General features: G+C 39.9%; 1 protein-coding gene across 6 annotated transcripts in view; it reads right to left on the bottom strand.

Annotated features, from left to right (window-relative positions):
* The window catches only part of SPAG17 (sperm associated antigen 17), a 252618-nt gene extending 228501 nt beyond the window's left edge, over window positions 1–24117 (bottom strand). For 4 of the 6 annotated variants that reach the window (XR_009734982.1, XM_061409660.1, XM_061409681.1 and 1 more), the window contains exon 1: window positions 23909–24115. Coding sequence is in view for 5 of the 6 variants with exons in the window: in XM_061409660.1 (XP_061265644.1) it covers window positions 23909–23995 (87 nt within the window). In the remaining variant the exon portion in view is untranslated. Of the gene's footprint in view, window positions 1–23908 lie in introns of all 6 variants that reach the window. The other 2 variants (XM_061409692.1, XM_061409687.1) reach the window with 2 other exon arrangements.
* Window positions 24118–24525: the final 408 nt, after the last annotated feature.

Raw genomic sequence — 24525 nt, 5'->3', positions numbered from 1 at the left:
AAAAATCAAACAATATCAACAGCTGCCTCATGAGTGACAATTTGTAAAACAGTTTTCTTTTGATAACAATAAACTTGTTAATATATTTTTTAAAATATTTTAGGTCTTTGGAAGAGATGGTAAAAAATCATGAACACAGTATATTTAAAACTCTACAGGTATAGAATTTTGGGAGCTGTGGGAGAGAATGTGAGTGTGAGGCAGGAGAAGGCTTTAAATCATTTTGTACTTGACGCAGATCTGTCAGAGATGTCAACCCATCATCAGCTTTGAAAAGACAGGGATTAGAGTTAAATGGAGAAGGCAATGGCAACCCACTCCAGTACTCTTGCCTGGAAAATCCCATGGACGGAGGAGCCTGGTGGGCTGCAGTCCATGGGGTCGCTAAGAGTCGGACATGACTGAGCAACTTCCCTTTCACTTTTCACTTTCATGCATTGGAGAAGGAAATGGCAACCCACTCCAGGGTTCTTGCTGGAGAATCCCAGGGACGGGGGAGCCTGGTGGGCTGCCGTCTATGGGGTCGCACAGAGTCGGACACAACTGAAGCGACTAAGCGGCAGCAGCAGCAGAGTTAAATGAGTACAGAGGCTGACGGAGAACAGGATGAGTTCTGAAACAGCCATACACAGAAGACTGGGTACCAGGCTAGTTTTCATTAGAGATGGGGACCTGCTTACTTGAAGAACTTGGATCAAATGTTTGATATTTGCATTGCAAATACTCACCTGGTTAATCTTATGGATCCAGATCTGAAATACTGATATCAGGTAGGACTAGATCTTTAAAACAAAAGCAAAGTGAGCTTTTCTGGTAAGTGGCCTGAGCTGACCTCTAAAAATGGTGCGCTATTCACTTGACCCAGAAAACGCCACAAAATCATGCAAATCAAGGGTTCTTTGTGTTCACTTTAAGAACACTCATGAAGTCACCCAGGCCATTAAGGGCATGCATATCCAAAAAGCCACCAAGTATCTGAAAGATGTCACTTTAAAGAAACAACACGGGCTAGTCCATTGTTCGGTACTAGTGACTTTAGCAGCAGTCCGTTGTTACAAACGGTAAAGTTGGTAGGTGTGCACAGGCCGAACAGTGGGTCTGGATGGGAAGGGTTGGTGGCCCCAAAAAAGTGCCGAAGTTTTACTGCACATGCTCAAAAATGCAGAGACTAATGCTGGACTTTAGGGCATAGATGTAGATTCTCTGGTCATTGAGCAGGTCCAAGTGAAACAAAACCCCGCGGGTGCAGGATTTACAGACCTCCTGGTCGGATCAATTCCTCCATGAGCCCTCCTGGCCACATTGAAATTATCCTTACAGAAAAAGAACAGATTGTTCCTAAACCAGAAGAGGAGGTTGCACAGAAGTAAAAGATAGCTCAGAAGAAACTGAAGAAACAAAAACTTATGGCCTGGAAATAAATGCTGCAAAAAATAGATGCAAATAAAAGTTAAAAAAAGAAAAAAGCAAAGTGACTGAAGTTTATTCTGGATAGAGACCCTTAGGGCAACCCTCTCTCTAGATAAGACCTGTTGCTGCTGTATTCTGGCTCCCCTGTGTCCTGATGGGTGAATTTCTAGAATTCCTCATCCATTCTCTTGGGTAGAATAAAAGTATCCACATCACTTCCTATTCAACTCAGAGTCTTAATAGTTGATTTTGCTAACTGGATAAATAAATATACCCCAACATTTTGGTAAAATTAAAAGAAAAAATTTTTAAGTATTTTCTTCTTTCCAAGCTACCTACAGTTTTCAAAGGAATCACAGTGACTCCTGGACTAACTCAAAGGGATGCCCTGCTGAGGAAGGTATTTTAGGCAATGGGCTGGGGCAGTGGAAAAGGCTTCGCTAGAATCATATCACCTAGATAACTTCTTCCTGTGCCCATGTGCCTGGCATATAGTAACATTCAATAAATGTTCCTGGAACTTAGCAGCCAAAACCACACACTAAAGAGAATTTTCACACATTCTTAATATGGGAATGCCAACTAAGTATGTGGCATTTTATCAGCTACACTTAGCACTTTGGAGGGAACCATGTCTCTGGATTAATGAGCATTTGAATGAAAGGAGGAGTATATTCTCTTGCAGTTTAGACAACACTACAATGCCTTATGGAGAAGGTGATGGCACCCCACTCCAGTACTCTTGCCTGGAAAATCCCATGGATGGAGGAGCCTGGTGGGCTGTAGTCCATGGGGTCGCAAAGAGTTGGACATGACTGAAGTGACTTAGCAGCAGCAGCACAATGCCTTATATTCATTGATAAGAACTCAGCAGTCCAGAAACATCTTTTCTGTGTATGCACAGTACTTGTCTGGTGATCCTTGCTTCATGAATTAAATATGATCACTAATTAAAATTATTGAAGTTCTGGTGTAAATATGCAGAGCTTTGAGATGGTATCCAATTCCGCCTCTGTAGTTTCTCAGCCAAACAACCTTGGATCTATCTTTGTGACAGTTTTCTCATTTATAAAAACAGATCTAATAACACAAACTTCCAAAGACTGTTGTATATACACAATAAATAAATGTGTATATATATATATACAACTTACAAAATGCTTCATATATACTGAAGCATTTTGTAAGTTGTAAAATTCCATGTAAAATAAAATATTAATACCTGTAAAGAAAAAATTCAAAATTTCCTTAGAAAGTCCTGCAAAAATGGGTTAAATCAGGTGATCATGTCTTTAATTTTCAACTTGGATATGTCCTGAAGATCTTCCAACAGCCTCTGAGCTTAGGCTGTTTGATTGTTGCTCTTTTGTCTCTCTGGTTTCTTGGCCCATCCCAGCAATCTAGCACGTGAGTCTAATTCAGTTTTGCTCCATGCATCAGAGAGTTTTAAGACAGCTATTAAAACACCACATGGAAAAGCTTTGCAGGGAATTCTACTCCACACAGAAACCACAGAAACCACTACACACCTTAACTATCTCCCCGCCCCCCAGAGTTGGCTAAAATTACGGCTCCATTATGTTAGTACAAGCCAACCAGTTTTATTGCTTGGAGCAAAATCTGAGGTCCAAAATGAACTTCAGAGCATAAAAAGTAAGGCAAACCTCAAAAGGAAACAAGCTTCTTTGGGTTTTGAAACAAATATTACATATCAGAGGCATTCTTCTAACAGAGGAGACCAAGCAAAGCCAAGAGGCGTCCTGCTAATTGCTCCACAAATGTAAAATTGGAATCAGGGACTCACCCCAAAGAAAGATCTCTTTTCATCATCAGATATTAAAGGCTACAACCTTTCATCAATTCCCTCCTCAGACATGAGACCCTTATGTGCCTTCCTTGAGTCCCTTCAGTGTTGAGTTACTATCTTCCACATTAAAAACTAAGATATGTGTGTGTGTGTGTATATATATATAATATTTATTTATTTACTTGGATGCCTTGGGTCTCATTTGTGCCACCCGGGCTCCTTTGTTGCACAGTGCATGGACTCTCTAGTTGTGGCACACAGGTTCGAGAGCATGTGGGCTTCAGTGGTTGCGGTGCTCAGAATTAGTTGCTCCACAGGATGCAGGATCTTAGTTCCCGAACCAGGGATCAAACATGTGCCCCTTGTATTGCAAGGCAGATTCTTAACCACTGAACCACCAGGGAAGTTCCTAAATATTAAGATATATTTTAAAGATATATTTTCGAGACTCAATATGAGCTCATTAGTTACTCAGTTTTACTTTTTTGGCCTTGCTGTGTGGCCTGTGAAAGTCTTAATCTCCTGACCAGGGATCGAACCCATGCCCCCCGGATTGGGAGTGCAGAGTCTTAACCACTGGATCACCAGGGAAGTCCCAGTTACTCTACTTTAGCCCTTCCCTTCTGTTTTCTTTTTCCATTTTCCTTTCTCTAATTAAATGCCATTTATTCCCTAGGCATCGGACCTAATTCATGAACTTGTATGGATCTGGCACTAAGACTTCAAAATAAACAGCTGATGCTCTTTCTAATGAGCTATCCATGCCCCACATTTGCTTCTTGGTTAGGGTTATCTCACTTATTTGTTCACTACAAAGTCACTAATACAGCTTAATTTCTATGTCCCTCTTGAGTGAGTGCAGAACATCTAAGGATGCGTCTGATTATCACAAGGATATAAGACTGTCCTGATTACCAGCCCTCTATCCTATTTGACCCCAAATTCAAGAAAGTGTCCAAGAAATGTCAGTGTTGTGGTAATCAAATTTCATTCCCTGTATGATCTCTGATACCTAGAAGCAGAACAAAAATTCTCTGACGACCTGATCTGATTTTTAAGCCTAAAACTGTGATCTTCAGATTATGTTATGGGAAGAAGGGGTGTGCATGGATGATCCTGGCTGAGATCAGATCTTCTAGTGCCTGAGTTTTTGTTATGTGAGGAGGGAACGTTGCATCTATCTGAACACTGGGGGTGCCAGGAAAACTGTACGAGTGCATCTTGAGCAAGAGGTGTGGCAAACAATCTGTGTCCTGACTCAATTCAACAAAAAAAGGGGCAGAGTCCTCCTCAACAAGCGTTTGTTAAATTGGTATGGTTAAATGTCCTTTATGTGGGACTGCCTTTGTGGCTCAGATGGTAAAGAATCCACCTGTAATGCAGGAGACCTGGATTCGATCCCCGGGTCAAGAAGATCGCCTAAAGCAGGGAATGGCTCCCCACACTTCGGTATTCTTGCTTGGAGAATTCCATGGACAAAGGAGCCTGGCTGCCTGCAGACCACAGGTTGCAAAGAGCAGGACATGACTGAAGTGACCAACACGCTAAATGTAACAAGTTGTAAAGGATGCCCCCAAATGACCAAGGTATGAGTCTGAAAGTGAGCTAATAGTGCTTATACTTCCAAATAAGTTCCTAGGCCTTTTTCTGTGCAGACTGACCACCCAGTTGCTCTGTCAGGGGAGTTAGGGTGCATTGCTCTCCAGAGCTGGTTCTTTGCAGCAATCCCAACTTTAATAGGAGAAGGCAATGGCACCCCACTCCAGTACTCTCGCCTGGAAAATCCCACTGACGGAGGAGCCTGGTAGGCTGCAGTTCATGGGGTTACTAAGAGTCGGACACAACTGAGCGACTTCACTTTCACTTTTCCTTTCATGCATTGGAAAAGGAAATGGCAACCCACTCCAGTGTTCTTGCCAGGAGAATCCTAGGGATGGGGGAGTCTGGTGGGCTTCTGTCTATAGGATAGCACAGAGTCGGACATGACTGAAGCAACTTAGCAGCAGTAGCAGCAGCAGCAATTTTAATGGCTGCCCAGGACCCAAGAGTTGTTCCAGGAAGGCAAGAGGTGATGGAGACCTGCTTCTGAGTGAGGAAACTGGGGTCAAACCTCCAATTCATGTTAAAAGTATCAATCGATATTAATACAGACTGGAGAGAGGACAGATTAGAGTGTGGGGGGTGTCTGAAGGAGTTCCTGAGATCTTTTTTCCTAGAACTCTTGTCATTTCCTTCAGATCTCCACTCAACTCTCCCTGTTTGAGGGAAGGGTTTCTTAGGAGATGGTCAAGAAAGTGAGGGGGAGGAGAGTCAGGAGCGGAGGCATCACTGAACCCAGAAGGGGAGACAAACACTAGTATGTCATCAAAGGAAATTAGGTTACCAGTATCCTCAGCAAAAGAGTCATACTTTAGTAAAACTGCTTCCTGCCTAATCCTTCACTCCTGTAATCCTGTACGTCCTCATAACTCACCTATCTCCTTTACCATATGGATCTCACGTGGTTTAATGACCATGTGATAAAATAGAAGAAAGTTAATGCTCATGATAAATTTCAAGGCCTTACACCTGGTTATGGTTATTAATTTTCCCCTTACACAGGTACTTGGAGTCTATTTATTGGTTATATCAGGGCAATAATTCATTATAATTATTTCTTTCCTATTGATTTCCTAATATAGGCCTTACAATAGCTCTTTCAATAGTAAAATGAAAAGACCACTGGATTTAGTATCAGAAAACCTGATTATTAGTCCTGATTGCAACCACATGGTCTTGGAAAAACATTTATGTACTCAGAATCTAGACTTTCACAAAATAATACTTACAGTAAAGAGTCACTCATTCAATCACTGTTTACTGAGCAGTTACAATGGACTTCCTGATAGCTCAGTTGGTAAAGAATCCACCTGCAATGCAGGAGACCCTGGTTCGATTCCTGGGTTGGGAAGATCCCCTGGAGAAGGGATAGGCTACCCATTCCAGTATTCTTGGGCTTCCCTTGTGGCTCAGCTGGTAAAGAATCCGCCTGCAATGCAGGAGACCTGGGTTTGATCCCTGGGTTGGGAAGATCCCCTGGAGAAGGGAAAAGCTACCCACTCCCGTATTCTGGCCTGGAGAATTCCATGGACTGTATAGTCTACAGGGTGGCAAAGAGTCGACTTTCACGACTGAGCGACTTTCACTTTCACTACGTGCCGAACAGTGAAGTAGGCATTAAGAATAGAATGCACTGGCATAAGGCATAATTACTCTCCTTAAAAAGCATTAGCCTGGGGAAGAAAATACACAATGACAGAGAAAAGAGATTATAGTTAAAAGTATTTCATAACAAAGAGCTATACAAAGTATCTGTTTCTTTTATGATATTATTTGCCCTAATTTATTCCCTAATAACATTTGCTATGTGGGTACCTATGCTACCCTGGAGATGGAGGATGCAAAGATTAATAAAATACAAGAAATTAAAGGAAAGGAACTAAGACTATATTTCTCAACATGGTGAGACTTCAAAACTAATTTTAAAAAAAGAGATAAATTGCATAATTGGCAAGCATAGTATGAAACCATTTGTGTAAAATTTCAAAATCATACAGTAAAAGTATTATAGAATATTAATGGATACAGATAAATAGATACACAGGCTGAGGGGATGTTCATTCATGATAGTGTTTGCTTCTAGGAGGAGAGAGAAAGGAATGGAACAGGAGATGAAAATAAGGACAAAGTGTTTCTCCATTCTTTTCCCAGTGTTTATTTAAAAAAATAAAGAAAAACAAACTAGAAACCATCACGATGGTACAAATGTGCTTTTATATCACGCTGTGTGCTTTCTTGCACTTCAAAAAGTACTAGAAAGAAGTCTCTGCCTTCAAAAGACCCATAATCTAGTAAGGGAGGCAGGCATGTGAACAGTCATTATGTAAAATGATGTGGGTTCTATGATGCATCACATCCTCCCTGTGTCTTATCTCCCTGCCTCATGGGAAGCTGCCATTTGAAGAAATGGAAGGAATTCTTTGTCGGTGTCTCTTGCTCATTCACTTTCTACCTACACAGTGGCCCCACTTCCACCTCTTCAGAAGACCAAGGCTCTCCAAGTTTCTTCCCCTTTTCATATTTTTGTCTCAGATCTTCCTTCACCAGTCTTGAGGACTTGCTCCTTTTCTTGGGCTGAGAGAGAGATTCTGACCCTTTCTCTCCTGTACTACAGCAAATGACCCCCTTTCCTTTTACCTGTTTTCGAACTTGGTTCCTTCAATCCTCTTATCCCCCTTCAGTTTTCAATCCCTTCTTCCCAATTCCTCTCCCTCCCATTTCACAAATGCATAGCTATCTCCACCTAATCCCAGTCTTCCCACTAACTATTTTGTGGAATCCTATCCCAAGGCCACAGGTGCAAGGCCTCGCATCAAGGCCACAGAAGCGGAGCCCAGAAGAAAGGTCACCTTTAAAATTGTCTAAGCCCCATTGCAACCACTGCCAAAACCCCTTGATCCTTACCAGCCAGCTTCCTGACCCCAAATTAGGCAAAAATGCCCACCCCTGTACTCACCCTGTAGCACCCAACCAATCATTTAATGCTACCCTTCGGGCAGGAATTTTCTTTGTCTTGAGGCTATAAAAATTGGCTACTAGCCCACAAAAAATGTCAACTCTCCCTGGTTTTTCAAGAGGTCAGCCTGCTATGTTCGCAGCTTCCACATTATCTCTGCTCTTTGTTCTTAATAAATTCACTCCTTTCTGTAATGCTCTGTGTCTGGAAATTCTTTTCCAACCTGCTTTAGGACTGCCATACACATTTTCCATATGATCTTCTTTTATTCAGAGTTAAATTTTCCCAAACATGGGACTTGAGGCCCACCTCCTGATAAGACACATGCCTCCCATCTTGCTCCCTCCTTCCTCCTTCTCTCATCACCACCACCACCATCACCACCACCAACTCTATTGAAATTGCATCCTTGAAGATCACCAGTGGTGTTCTCATCACCAAGTATGGTTGCCTGGCCCTGTTCTACCTAGATCTCCATAGGGAAGGATTCAAATGCCATTTTGTGTCCCTTTCTCTGACCTGATTCCCATGATACCACCCTGTCCTTACTCTGTCTTTCTACCTTTGGCTGTTGCTTCTCTGGCCACCAGGCTCTTTATTTTCTTTGTGTCTCATAAATGAGGACCTCTAGATATTTCATAGAATTCTGTGCTCAAACGTCTGTGCTTCTCTCTGTTGGATATTCTAGCTTCTCCCATGACATCCACTTCATCTCTCTACTGACAATCCCTGAGTCAATGTCTCCAAACATGGCCTGTGAACTACAGTCTATATTTGGATTTTCTGATGAATTTCTACTTTGATGTTTTACAGTCATCTCAAACTCAGGATGTCTAAAAGCTGAGTTCTTTATGCCTCTTGTTGTTCTGTTAGTTGCTCAGTCATGTCCACCTCTTTGTGATCCCATGGACTGTAGCCTACAAGGCTTCCCTGTCCATGAAATTCCGCAGCCAAGAATACTGGAGTGGGCTGTCATTTCCTCCTCCGGGGGATGTTCCCACGCCAGGGATCAAACCCAGGTCTCCTGCATTGCAGGTGGATTCTTTACTGTGTGATCCACCCCAGATAAAATCACTCCCTCCCCTGGCCCTTTCACAAACAATAAAAATCACCTAAGTTCAATTAGCTAAATTTGTCAGTTTCTGAGACTTGTCATTTTCCCCAGTCATCCTACTTCAAATCCTCCTCCATTCTCCTTTTGGATATACAATCAGTTACTTTCTTTCTAGAAACTCTTGAATCTGTCACTTCTTTTTTTATTCTCATGACAATTCATCTAGTTCAACCGATAACTACCTCAAACCTAGACTATTGAAAATACTTCCTACTGGGTCTATGCAAGCCTCCAAAACCTTCTTCCATTTATAACCTATTAATTTTTTTCAGAGACATCAATTTAATCATTTCATGTTTCCCTCACAGTATTTTAATTGTCTAACTCTTAGACTGCAAATTCTGTTCCACATGATCAAGACCTTTGGTCTCTAGACATGATTGTTCCTAGTTACTAAACACCAGAGAGATTAAGCTAAACAAGTTTCTTCAGAAAAACAGATCATTGCTTTAAATATATTTTAGAGCATATACCCTTCCGAGCAAAAGTGACATCTTCATGTCAAAGAGAAAATAACACATCCACAATTATCTCCATCACAAAGGCTGAAAATCTGGTCCTAATAAATCATTTTTCCACAAACATTTTCCTAGGTTGCTGCTAAATTTATAAGGTATGCATGACAAGTTGAATAATAAACACTATCTAATGCATTATTGTGATTACAATAAAATGTGTGAATAATGAAACTCTATCCCTGTTCAGTCACCTAAATACTTATGCAAAGACAGAGGTGGCTGACATAATGAAAAAAGATATGAAAAAGAATGTATGCCAATGTATAACTGAGTCACTTTGCTGTACAGCAGTAATTAACACAACACTGTAAATCAATTATACATAAATAAAATTTTTTAAGACAACAGAGGTAGTTGAAGACAATATTCCTAACCTTAAACTAGTTTAACCAAAACTCAATTATTAAATACATATATGGAGTCATAAGGGCTTCCCAGGTGGCTCAGTGGGTAAAGAATCCACCTGTAATGCAAATGTAGGACCTGGATTCCACCCCTGGGTCGAGAAGATCCCCTGGAGGAGGGCATGGCAATGCACTCTGGTATTCTTGCTGGACAACTGCATGGACAGAGGGGCCTGGTGGGCTACAGTCCATGGGGTCTCAAAGAGTCGGACACGACTGAAGCAATTGAGCGCGTACACACACACACGCACACACACACACACACACACACAGAGTCATATACATTTTTTGATATCAGATGATTTTTCACTGGTATTTATACAATTTGGGGGGTTTACTCCCCACACGTCTATTCAACATACCCTGCCTGAGAAACTGGTATGTTCGCTGTAACACGTAGGGCCACACACCATAGTAACATTTAGCAGAAAACAAAGAGGACTAACACAAAGTATCAAGGTTGTGAAGGGTAAAGAAGAGGTAAGGTCAGGAAACAGGACTGACTTCATTTTAGAAAGCATTTCACAAATTTTCATACTAAAAATACTGACTTACCTTGGAAGTGGAGGAAATGTTTCATCAGAGTTAGAAAACTTGCTTAAAAACAAAGGTAAGGTTAAGCAGACACTTCTCTTGATGGAGAAGCATTAACAGAGAGGAGGACCTTCTTTGTATATATCTTATTTAACCACCTTTATGCAAGATGTGCAAACAGTTACAGTGAAACAAAAGCTTTTAGAATTTGGTGCTAGGCAGTTTCTTTCATTGCCGTTTTGTCTAATTCCTTCATTTTGCAGATGGGAAAAGGAATCTATAGCATGGAGACTTGGTCAAGGTGTCACATAAAGGAAAAAACACATCCTGATTCCCAGACAACGGGCCTTCCTCTACCACTCTGCCTTGCCTTCACTGGCAGACACTGACAATGACGCTTTGTGCCAAGGGAGTAATTAAACACTGCAGGGAGACTTGACAAAGCTTTCTGAATTGAGCAGGCACGTGTGTCAAATGACATTCATTGTATAAAATGTAAGTAGATGCATTGAAGAAAACATAATCTAAACTCTAGTTAGAAGTTTAGAGGCTTTATATAATGCAGCAATCCCACTCCTGGGCATACATCTAGAGAAAACTAATCCAAAAAGATACGTGCAGCCCTGTGTTCATGGCAGCATTATGTACAATAGCCAGGACATGGAAGCAAATTAAATGTCTATCGACAGATGAATAGATAAAGAAGATGTGGTACATACATACAGTGAAATATCACTCATCTATAAAAAAATAATGAAATAATGCCTTTTTTCAGCAACATGGATGGACCTAGAGATTTTTATCTTAACTAAGTCAGAAAGAGAAAGACAAATATCATATGATATCCTTTATATGTGGAAACTAAGAAGATATGATACAAATGAACTTATTCACAAAACAGAAACAGACACACAGACATAGAAGACAAACTTACAGTTACCAAAGGGGAAAGGGCAGGGGAGGGATATATTAGGCTTGGGATTAGCAGATACAAACTACTGTATATAAAATAGATACGCAACAAGGTCCTACTGTAGCAAAGGGTACTATATTTAATATCTTGTGGAAAAGCATATGACAGACTATAGACATAGAGCTGAACTACCTCACTGTATACCAGAAACTAAAACAACACTGTAAATCAAATATACTTCAATTTAAAAAAAAGAAATATCTTTTATGAAACGTTGAAAAAAACCTCATAGGCTTTGATGATCAGTTATAGGAAGGGTGACTGTTTAATGCTTTCCCATAACTCTCAGCTTAATGTGCTGCGGTTCTGGTTAAAAGGCCTTGGCTCACCAGATCTAGAAAAAAAGTGGGAACAAAATAGAAAACATTACCTTACAGCTGTACAAAACTAGAATATCTTTGTACTTGGAAAGCTGTGTTGAGTTTTAAGCGTAAAACCTAGAAAGGGACTGAATAGCTGGAAAGAGTCACAAAATGGCAAACAAACTGGCCATAGGGTAGGAGGGACTTCAGTGGGGATGAATGACTGGAACAAATTTAGATCAGAGAGGGAGAACTATTATAGTATGTCTTAGTCTGTGTGGGCTCATAACAGAATACCACAGACTTCGGGGGTTTTAAAAAACAGAATTTTGTTTCTTATAGTTTTGGAATTAAAAGTCCAATATCAAGGCACTTGCAGGTTGAGTGTCTAGTGAGAGTTCACTTCTTGGCTCATGGAGGCCCTCTTCTCACTATAATGTAACATAGCAGAAAGAGGAATCTCTCTGGAGTGTCTTTTATAAAGGCAATAATCCTCTTAATGAGAGCTCTACTTCCAAGGACCCATCTCCTAGTACCATCACATTAGGAATTTAGTTTCAACATATAGATTTGGTGAAGGACAGGGAAGCCTGGCGTGCTGCAGCCCATGGGGTGGCAAAGAGCTGGACACGGCTGAGCAATTAACAACAACAACAATATGAAGTACAGTAGAAATACAAAACAAAAAAAATTATGGAATTAAAAAGAGTGATAAGTGACTTGGAACTTCATATATTACTAATGGGGTATAAACTCGGAGAAGGCAGTGGCGCCCCACTCCAGTACTCTTGCCTGGAAAATCCCATGGATGGAGGAGCCTGGTAGGTTGCAGTCCATGGGGTCGCTAAGAGTCAGACACGACTGAGCAACTTCACTTTCACTTTTCACTTTCATGCATTGGAGAAGGAAACGGCAAGCCACTCCAGTGTTCTTCCCTGGAGAATCCCAGGGACGGGGGAGCATGGGGGGCTGCCATCTATGGGGTTGCACAGAGTTGGACACGACTGAAGTGACTTAGCAGTAGCAATGGGGTATAAATGGGTACAATCCTTTTAGAAAACTCTGTGGTTGTAGCTACTAAAGCTAAACATATGCCTGTCCTATGACCAGCTTTTCCATCCCTAGTTACATACTCAGGAAAGTGAGTACATATGTCCAAAGAAAAATCCATATAAGAATTTTATAGTAGTATCATTTGTAATATCTCAAACTGCAATGTCCCAATGTCATTGAGATGACCCAGATGTCAATCAGCAAGAGAATACACAAATAAATCACAGTACGTTCATACATGGAATACTGCAGTCATCAAAAAGAACACATGATTTATAATGCAACAACATGTATGAATTTCACAGACTTTATGTTAAGCATAAAGAGTTCATGTGTATCATAAAATTTAAGAACAGGAAAAGTAATTGATGATGGTAGAATAGTGTTAATAGTCAGAACAGAGTTAATTTCCTTGGGGGTGTAGGTATTGTTTGGAAGAGGCTTGAGGAAATCTTCTATATGACTGAAAATGTTCTAGATCTTGGTGTGTACATATACCAAAAGGCATTAGAGTGAACATTTAATACTGCCATTTGTTTGTTTTACCTCAGCAAAAAAAATACGGAAGGTAGGAAGAACGTGATTTAAAGGTGGGTGGTTGTGGTATAACAGGAAGAATGACTGCATTTGTTTTCATCATTCCTCCAATTATGAAGGACTGAGTGTATTCAACAGAGGGGACCCAAAGACAATATGACTCACTACTTGTCCCTGAGAAGCGCACAGTCAAGTGAGAGAGCAGATCCACCAATAACTCTAATATAATTACCATCATCAAGGCATGCATATGTACTGTGGAAATATGGCGAACTTAAATAGGAAATAGGAAGTCAGTCTTAGTTGTACAGAGGAGGTACATCTGATTTATATAGGACTTTTTTTAGAAGGGCATTCTAAAAAAATCCTATATACATGAAGGCACAGAATTACCTAGCAGGTTTGAGTTGTGGAATTGTTAGGTATGACAGGGGCTAGGACAGAGGAGGGAAGATGAGGCTGGAATGGAGCCCGGAAGAAGGGCCAAGTAAGTAATAGTAAGGGTTGAGATTGAAGCAGGATGTGACATGATCATATTGGCAGGACAGAAGGACAAACAGGTGGCCATGTAGAGGGAACATAGAGGGGAGAAGAGGAGACAGTTCTGATACCTCCTGGATACACACAAGTATGCCCACCTAGTGGGTGAACTGGACTATAGGCTGGATGGTAGGAAAATATTGGTAGAATTAGGAATGAAAAATATAGCCTTGTTAGTACAAACTGATCAGTATAAGATGTTGCTTTGATCATTGATACCTGAGTTCCTTAGCAGTGTAGCATGAGGGGAATTTTGCAGCATGGCTTATGGTCTAGACTTTGTCCTGATAGGCAGCAAAGGTAAATTTTGCATCTTTCCCTAAGCACTCTGGGCTTCCAGAGGACCCCCAGTCATCCTCCTCAAGCTCAAACTATTGCTTCTGACTTGCTTAGTTTTTACAGTTTGTAAATGATAGTGTAATTCAATTCCTGTGTACATAATTTTTATTTATTATGTACTTATATCAATAACATGTTATGTTTATATAAGTTTATAATATAAAATGTTTAAAATGGAAATCCACAGTGAAGAGGACTTCAAAGTTGGATAGGTTTTTAAAATTTTTTTCAAGTATCATGAATAGATAAGTATTCTGACTTTTCAGGAGATCAAAGAAGAAAAATATAATCAATATAATCTGAGGCATATTCTGATACTATGTAAAAATAATTATGACATTAATAAATAGTTTGTATTTCTGAAGTGCAAAACAACATAATTCTTTCAACATAAGCATCTGATTAATTAAATTTGATTATATTGCAAATAATATAAATGTTGGGTGGAAATGGAACTCTTAAGTTTGTGTTGTTAAAAGTTGAATGGGCAAGCACATTTTTTTAATCAGAATGGCAAACAGGTTTTGCTAAAGCTCACAATTTCAAAAAGGACATTTTGAAATAATTAATGAAGGAAAATTTAAAGAACATAATATATAATCAGTTTCATGCATTAAAAAACCTGAAACAAAATTTTTAATCAAAATGTGTCAATGAAGTAATTGCAAAACATTTAAAAACATATCATCAAAGCTTTTAACATAACCTACTATGTAGTTAAACATAAGTGAGCATTTTCAGACATAAAATACTCAGCTGAACTTCAAAAAATAATATATGGGTGTACCACTGCAATGTAGATTTACAGCTTTGACTATGGCAAAGCATTTATCTACTGAAGGGAGAAGGAAACCTTTAGGAAAACATATAAATCAAAGTAGCACATTCAATTACTATTGCTAAAACTTTGAATGTTTCATGTAAAAGTGCTTTAATAGTACCTTATTTGCAAAACTCAAGATGCTAAAACACTAGAATTCCCTGATGGCTCAGATGGTCAAGAGTCTGCCTGCAATGTGGGTGACCTGGGTTCGATCCCTGGGTCAGGAAGATCCCCTGGAGAAGGAAATGTCAACCCACTCCAGTATTCTTGCCTGGAAAATCTCATGGAGCCTGGCAGGCTACAGTCCATGGGGTCGGCTACCGTCCATGGGGTCGCCAACAGTCAGACACATCTGAGTGACTTCACTTTCGGGTCTTTTCTTTTTCTTTTTCTTGTTAAAGATGCTAAAGATATTAATAGTTAAATGTTTTTTGTTGATCTGGGGGTGCCAGTAGGACAGCACCTGTGATATCTCAAACTATTTGAACAGGTACCAAGAAAGATGGCTTCACTGAGAACCATTAACATGAAAACAGTGCCAGAGTGGTGAAATGGAATTTCTGGAGTTTCAGCCCACAGTTTTTTGAAAACAGTTCCAAATGTTTTGTTTCGGTTGTAACTCACTGTAGACCCAGTTGCATCATTATACCCAGATGATGCAATAAAAGATGTATATCAAATAAATCAATATCAATATTTTCTTTTCACTACCATGTATTAAACATAAACCAGAGACAATTAAATTAATTGAGATAATTAAGATAATTGAGCCCCTCTAAATGTCAGGTGCTGGTGATGTATTAATGAGTGAGACATATCCCTGCCCTCACAGAGCTTACTATCACAAGAGGGAAAACAGACAATAAGACAAATGAAGTAGAAGGTCAGGAACTGAACGAGAGTTGAGTGAATAGAGAGTGAAGATGTAGTTTACATAGGGAGGTCAGGGAAAGCAATATTTGAACAGAATTCCGAAGGACAGTTGGGAGTGGCTCATGTGACCATCTTGAGAAGGGTCATTCTAGGCAGAAGGCATAGCAAGAGCAAAGGCTGTAAAGTAGTAGTGTTCTTGCTGATGGATTCAAAGCCTGCCAAAAGGCCAGTGTAGTTAAAAGAACCACTGTGGTTGCTGTATGAGGACAAGACTACAGGGCAGTGAAAATGGGAGAAAGAGGCTAAGTTCTGAAACTCTTGAGCTGTTTGTAGCTAAGCAAGATAGCAGTACGGGTGGTGCCAAAAGAAGAGATGATCTAGATGATAAGTCAGTTTCAAAGGCAGAGCCAACAGGATTCAGCAAAGCTTGATTATGGGATACAGGAAAGGAGGAGGAACAATGAATGCAAGGGCTTTGGCTCTAGCGACTTGTTGAATGAATGGTGACACCCTTCAATGAGAAGATGAAGACTTGGGAGAGAACAGGTTTGAAAGGAAAAATCTAGAGTCTGGGTTTGGATGTGTGAATCTAAGATAACACGATAGAAGTTTTTAAATCTTCTCAACCATCTTTTTAATATCTGCAAAGGAGGTATGACCACTGTCTCTGTTTTATGGGTATCAAAACTAAGTCTTTGAGATTTTCTCATGAGCAATGAGTTGGGACTAATTCTGGAGATCAAAAAAGGAAACAGGCCAGGAAATTGAGGCAGTAAAAGCCAGTCAATGAATTTAATTCAGTAGGTATTTGTAGAAGACCACTATGTACTAATCACTATTAGGTGCTGTGGGCAAGAGGGAGGGAATTAAAAATATTAATCTTTTGCTATCCTCCAGGGATTTGCAATGTTGTAAGAGAATGCAGGAACAGTAGGTAACACTGAAAGTGTTGTACCATAGCTCAAAGTAGGATAGCATTAAAGATAACAATCACTGAGGTAGCTTAGTGGAAGGAGGAAAGTCAATAAGGGCCAGAATAATGTGATTAAACTCCTTTCTGGAAGATATGTTGTTGTTTAGTGCCTAAGTCATGTCCGACTCTTTGCAACCCTATGGACTCTAGCTCACCAGGCTCCTCTGTCCATGGGATTTCCCAGGCAAGAATACTGGGATGGGTTGTCATTTCCTTCTCTGGGGGATCTTCCTCATCCAGGGATCAAATCCATGTCTCCTGCACTGGCAGGCAGATTCTTTACCACTGAGCCACCAGGGAAGGCCCTGGAAGATATAAGGGAGGGTTTTAATGAGAAGAAGTTGGATGGAGGCAGGGAGATCTTCAGGCCAGGAAACTGCATGAGAATAGTCAGCATGTGCCTGGGGATACCACAAAGATCATTCAACTGGAGCAAAGGAAGATAAAGATGTTTGGGCAGAGAAAGACCAAATTAGGCAGGGTTGTGAAAGCCAGGCAGACTATCTCACATTGTACCCTGTGGGTAACTGGAAGCTAATGATGGTTTCTATGGCTAGAGCTGAAACATGATCAACGTTCACCATTTCTTAACTAACATTTTCCTAGTATGCTGCCAAACTCATACTGGCAACACTTAACATTTTACTTGTATTTAATATTTTTCATTTGCAATAAAAATGATCACATATAACATCCAGGTAGATATTTTGACATGCAAACTCCCTTTGGTTCCAAACTCATTCAAATAATACATTTTTGTCCAAAAAGAGAAATTATAATGTGAGGTTATGAAAAGTCCATTTCCCTCTTAACATTCTTCCTAGCAACTCAGTTGCTTTCATTGGCTTTTATTAAAACAACCTTTGTGCGAACTGGCAATTTGTTTTGTAAATATCAGTGAAAGCATATTTCAGAAAATATTGTAATAAAAACCAACTCAATTTCAGAAATATGCTTGCTGCCAGACATCAGTCTTCAGCTCATATTATGAGTATTTCCAGTAAGTCTTAAATACACATTAACATGAGAAATAGGTTACTGTTGAAGATCAAAAAAGTTGAAAAATCCTGCACTGCCTCTCAAAAATTATTCAAGGGTTCTGTCCAATAAAACATATTTCTCTTTTGATAAACTGCATTCATAATGGTTTCGAGCACAACTGAACATTTTTCCTCCCAAACCTACTTAGACTGTTTATTATCATCCTAGCATCTCTATACTTTATAACTTTATTTAAGAGGTCTGGAATATAAACATTTCAGCAATACCTGTCCAAAACCCTTATCTACTTTCCAAACCTTTACAAGGTGTAAGCTTTGTTCCAGACTCCCAGAAATTTCATTACTATTTTTTCCAGTGTGTACAACTCAGCAATTGTCACTAAGCTATGTTTAATAAGAGACAAGTATTATTTCCCAACTGATGTATAATATAATGAGGAGTAACCGCTAACTTGGAGAAGGCAATGGCACCCCACTCCAGTACTCTTGCCTGGAAAATCCCATGGACGGAGAAGCCTGGTGGGCTTCAGTCCATGGGGTCGCTAAGAGTCAGACACGACTGAGCGACTTCAATTTCACTTTTCACTTTCATGCACTGGAGCAGGAAATGGCAACCCACTCCAGTGTTCTTGCCTGGAGAATCCCAGGGACAGGGGAGCCTGGTGCGCTGCCGTCTCTGGGATCGCACAGAGTCGGACACAACTGAAGCGACTTAGCAGCAGCAGCAGCAGCAACTGCTAACTATATGTTCTAAAGAGCTTTCACTTTAATGCCTCCTGGTTGGCAGAGAAATATCTCTGTGAAGTGAAATGGAATCATTGCATAACATTTTTTGGGGTACTGCTACAATCAGCCTATTTATCTGCTGTGATACTTTTTTTTATATAAATGTTTTCTGTCCCTTCCTCTTCTCTTGGAAACAGCTCCTTAGTCTACTAACTGTCCTGTCCTGGTTTCTACAATAAAAGTTTCTTCATATTCCAAAGTAAGTCAGTGAATTAATTTTGTACAGATTTTGAGTATGGGTTTGTGTGCCTAGAAACATGCTAGTCATTGTGGAGTAGATTTAAGGAGTATAAGATATGATTTTTCTGTGAAGCAGCTCACATGATACTTAATGCTCTATAAAACATGAAATGATAGCAAATAATTCAAGGCATACTTGCAACCAAGGACTGAGCTGTAAAAGACAGGGCCAAGAGCAAAGGTGAGGGAAGATAAATGTGGGTTAGGGTAGTTAGGAAAGCTTACTGCAAGGCATGGCTTTATGAGAGCCTAACTTTCTCCAGCAGCTCATTGGCTCCTTCGTGTGTCTGTACTTCAAGGAGACAACTGCCTTGCCTGGAGCAATTCAATTTGATAGTTAAACGGGGACCAGTTTAAAGAGGGTTGAAGAAGCCAGGGTGATTAGGTTTTGAGAGTACAGACAGTCGCTGATGCTTTCTGATGGAGGAGTGAACACGGTGTGAGCAGTGTTTAGGAAAGGTACAGTGGCCACTGGTTTCACAAACAGGCTTGGTGTGACAAAAATAGATGACTCCATAATAAGTAGAGGTGAGAGGCTATTGTAAAAATTCAGGGATCAAAATGAAGAATGAAGGCTTGAGAAAAGAGAGGAAGAGACAAAAGTGAGAAAATATTAAAGGAAATATTAAGAGAGCTTTGAGGCCAGCTGAAGAAGAAGAGCAATGACTCACTCTTGATGAACTTCAGTGACTAAGGATTCCAGTGCCACTGACAGGCATTGGAAAGTGGAGAGATGAAGGTGGTCTGAGACACTGAGGAGCCAAATTTCCACAGGCACAACCAGGAAATGTGGCATATTTCTAGGTAGTAGAAGGAGGCATTTTTTCACACTTAATAGCATTTTGTATAGATCTTGACATTTGAAACAAAGTATTTAAATTTCTCCTTAAATTTGGTTTCAAATATATTTTTTAATTGCAAAGTCTATATTAAATGCTATAGTTATATCATAACATATAGTTCTATTAAGGAAGAAGGACTAGAGAGAAAATCTGTAATCTGGTCCCTCACGTGCCAATTCATTGCATATTTTTGGACCAGAATTTAACCAGAACTTAAAATACTTGAATCCTCAGATCTCTTAAAGAAGCAGGTTAGCCCAAATACCCCAGGAGCCTCAACCTCTGAGTGAGTATTGTGAAGGACAGCATTACCATGTATATTATTAATCTGTGCCTTTGATGCAAATATTATTATTCATTTGAAAGGGATAAACATACACCGATAATGAAAATATATAAATTTTAAAAGCAAGACCCCATGAGTCTCAGTAAAGACCTAAATATATTACAGTAGATATTTACAAATGTTTTAAAATATGTGGATATTTATATTAAAGAAGGATCAAAAGCTTAATCAAGAAGTAAAATCTTATGAATGTAAGGTAAATGACAGTAAGTGTCCAATACCTAAGTAGGGTATTAGGGACCTAAAATCATCTTTACAAAGTGAAATCAGTAAATTTGATCAGTTTGATTAGTGAGGCTGGCTGGGTTAAGGTATATGTGGATTGCCAGAATTTTTTTTTTTTTCTGTTTTTTAACAGTTTCTATGGTGGGTCACAGTAAGCAAATGAAATAATCGCTATGCAAATAGTTGGTCTTACAAGTTATGGCTTTCTTCTTGCCACACCTAAAAATGAGACCTTAAACTTGGAATAAATGAAAAGATATAATCATCCAAGGATATGAAAGTATTTAAGAATTGCTGGGAGGGATTGGGGGCAGGAGGAGAAGGGAACGACAGAGGATGAGATGGCTGGATGGCATCACCGACTCGATGGACGTGAGTTTGAGTGAACTCCGGGAGTTGGTGATGGACAGGGAGGCCTGGCGTGCTGCAATTCATGGGGTCACAAAGAGTCAGACACAACTGAGTGACTGAACTGAACTGAACTGAACTGAAGAATTAAGATTAACAAAATCTCAAACCACACTCTACCTATGAGATTTCTAAATCAACTCAAACTTTTGGAGACTCCTCAAATTCTGAAGACCACATTTTTGGGACAAAAATCCACAATTAAAAAAATGGGTGTTTCCAGGTGCTGGGTGGGGGAGGGAGGTAGTGGAATTAGGAAATGGATATAGTTTCAGTTGAGGAAGATGAAAGTGTTTTGAAGATGGAAGGTGGTGATGGTTGCACAATAATGTGAAGATACTTCATGCCATTCACTGAACGGTACATTAAAAATGTTTAGAGTGATAACTTTCTTGATATATGTATGTTTTACCACAATAAAAAATACAAATAAAGATATCTTAGACCAAAATGCTTCCAGATAGCACCTTTTATCACCGAGGACCTGGGTTAACACCTGTTCCTCACTGTGGCCAGTAGAGGCTGCCTTGACAGTTGCATGAAAAGATTTTAATTTATATAACACCAAAGCATCTCTAACACTTAATGCTGCAAGATACCATAAATATAATGTCTATGTCATATACAAGACAACATTAAGATGCATTTTTATAGTCTTGTCCCTAAATATTTCCAATTTACCTAATTTGAAGTGTGACAGTTCAATACACTAATAATGTAATATATTCATATATAACAATATTATCTATTCACATATATAATAACAAGCTAAATGTTTGGATAACAAAGTTAGTAAATGATCATTTGGTTGACAGAATTAATTTACGAGCAATGTATACCTAGAAGGTATCTAACCTGCATTTTTTCCTCTCTCAATTTAAGTGTCCCAGGTTCATTTAAGGCACATATTGGTCTCCTTTCTGAAAATAATTGTCCTCCTGCTTTCTACCTATTCAAACTTTACCTATTCTTCAGAACTCAGATAAAGGTAAATATCTTAAAAAGCATTTCCTGGCTATCTCAGCCCCCTTTGATCTTCCTAACCTCTAGACTAAATATAATCATCTAATGCTTAGAAATAGACTGCCTTGTATTATTTGCTATCACTTTGTGTTTTAGAGCCAACTAAAATGTACTGAAAATTTGAGGATTATTCTAGCCTCCAAGAGACAGCCCAAAATACTGATCCAAAGTAAATTTACTAAAACCAAGTTGTGAACCTATTTATTTTCTGTAAACTCTAGTGCTGGTCCATGCAAACAGGACTTCAAACTTACTATTGATTAGGACTATTTAATCAGTTAATTCTAAAAACTGGCTTATGGAAGACTGAGAGGAAAACTTCCCTCTCCCTTCACACACAATCACAGAGTCGCACACACATACTCAACCATATATAATGGAGCACAGTTTGCACAGCGGTAGAACTCCATAGAAAGAAACCCTGGAAACTAAAGCAGTAACATTTTTTGCACACCCAATATGTACAAATAACTTTGCTAGGCCTTATGAATAAGGAATTTACACATCTATAGTCATCTTTAACCCAAATTCAGTCTATTACATTGTGGTTAGGGCATGCCTCTGGGCACTGGACTTCAGGCTTAATTTGGGAATTTTCCTCTGGGATCAGACATGAAACCAAGCTGAGAAAAAAATATGAGAGGAGGTGGAGGGTAGTTGCCTTCCCTCTGCAATAAAAAACCTTCAGTTTGTTGTATTTCAACAAACTGACCAAAGTTTACTTGTTGTAGTTAAAGTTACATATTTCTTTGAGTCCAAATTCTTTCTATTACATATAAGATTTATTGAAATTATATTGTTTAGGCAGGAACAAGAAAGCTGAATATTATTTCAGGTTTTCAAATCATAAGGGAAAATAGTGCCTTTAGGTTTTCCATTCAACTAGGAAAATTATAGCTTCATATTTGCAACATTAAAGCTTAATGCAATGTCAGCAGCTCCATCAAACTCTGTTGTTCAGCAGTTTATAATTCAAGCAGAAATGTTCTCTCCAAGCCCAAACTTGGCCTACACAATTTCAAAGAAAATGGAGAAAAAATTATTTTGGCTAGTACTGAATTATAAAAGCAAAAGAGAGGGTGCTTTTATAGACTATTTTAAAAAACATCTTTGAGAATTTGAGAACGTAACTGGGAATTACTGAGTTGACATCCTTCATTCCTAAGGTTATAGAAATAACCCCAATTTCCATGACATCATGTCAGAATCGGCAATATCTCAATTACTTTCACAAAATTCTTCATCTGGTGGAATTTCATATCAGACAGGATCACTGTTCACAGGGAAAAACAATAATAGTGGAAAATAAGGACAAATAGAAATCTCTCATGAGAACATCATGAAACTTCAGATGTATTTTTCCTTTAAGTACTCACTCTCTAGTGCAACAGATATGCATAGAAAATGAAAAAAATTTTTTTCCAGTTTTTTAAGGTGTTTTTGGAATAGCAGCCCGGAATTCCCAGAATTCCTCCTTACAAATGTTATCTTTGACTTAGAAACAACTTAGTGTTGAAGTGAATTTCTGGCAGCAGATGACAGGAGGTACTGGGCTGCCCAACTCACTGGAGGTGGTGGGTATGAGTAGAGTGGAGAACTGGTCAGTGATGGATGGCAGGTGGGTTATAGATTGCCTTTGTGTCATCCTATGGATGAGTCTAGCAGTCAACCCCTCACTACTCTGATCTCCTAGACTACCTTCAAAATACATCAAAACGTTTGATACTGTGGTATTAGGGCATTGCATAAGAAAGTCATCCTTTCCTATCTGTAGAAGGCTCCTTTGTATTAAATACACTGATAACAAATGCATTGATACTCCATGTCTGTTTTCATACAGCTCTTACTGAAGCCGTACTATGTGCCAGGCTACAAATGAGTCAGCAGGATTTTTTCCTCAGGAGAAATCAGGAGAAAGTGAGTAGTTCATAAAGACAACTCCAGTACATTTGCGGAGTACCTTCTGGATGCCTTCACTGAAAAGGATGGTGAGATGTCAGAGCCTCTACTCTTCCCCCACCACTCACTTTCATCCCCTCTTGAAACCCAAGTCCCCTTTTCTCTTCCCTCAATGCTCCCTGCGGGTGGGACCCTAGGATTTTTGTGAACAAAACCATCAGTCCTGGGAGAGCGGTGCCAAGTACAATTTTCCGAGGGGGCAGCGGTGATGTCTAGAAGAGAAGGCCAGCCTGGCAGCGTCGCCTGGAGTCTGGCTCGGGCTTTCAGCACTGGAGTCGGGGTAGGGGGGTGGTCAGAAAGGATTTACGGGGTTCCGGGCATACCTGGTTGAATTGTGCAGCTATGAGCGAGGGTTCCCATATCTTAGAGCCAGTGGTGGTTGTCCCGCCTTTCTCTTTCTTGGGTGCCATGCAAAGAACGGGAGGAGCATTAGCCTCTAAACTGGCCTCAGGCCCGGACTAAGCGTCCCCGCTGCCACAGTAACCGAAGCCACGCCCAGTTCCTGAAGGGATTGGCTGCCCTCTGCTAAACGTGTTCTAAAGGCTCTGGTCAACCGCTTCCGTCGCCACGGTAACCGGCAACTTGTGGGCGGGACTCCAGTCCCCAAGGTTAAATCAGAAATTCCCAGTCGTAGAAATGTGCAAGTGGAGGAGGAAAGGATACAACTAGCCTCGAGCTGGTCAAGCTACTTTCTTTTACTCCCACCCTCTGCTGCTTCTTTAGAGCCTTCTCTGGTCCGAGGAATTGTCGAGAAATACAGAATCCCTAGAATCCCGTCCACGACTTCTTTACCAAGATTTCTTCCACCTTGGGAAACTCAGAATGAAGAACTGACTCCACTCAGAGGACAGCCCATGCTGTTTTCTCTTCCTCTCTAATCTGCCCAAGATGCTTCTCTATGTGAAGCCAATTTGTCTCTCCCTCCATCCCCTGCTTTGGT

This window comes from Bos javanicus, chromosome 3, assembly GCF_032452875.1.
Source record: "Bos javanicus breed banteng chromosome 3, ARS-OSU_banteng_1.0, whole genome shotgun sequence".
NCBI lineage: Eukaryota > Metazoa > Chordata > Mammalia > Artiodactyla > Bovidae > Bos > Bos javanicus.
The sequence above is the reverse complement of the archived record's forward strand: the minus strand, read 5'-3'. Positions and strand labels throughout refer to the sequence as shown.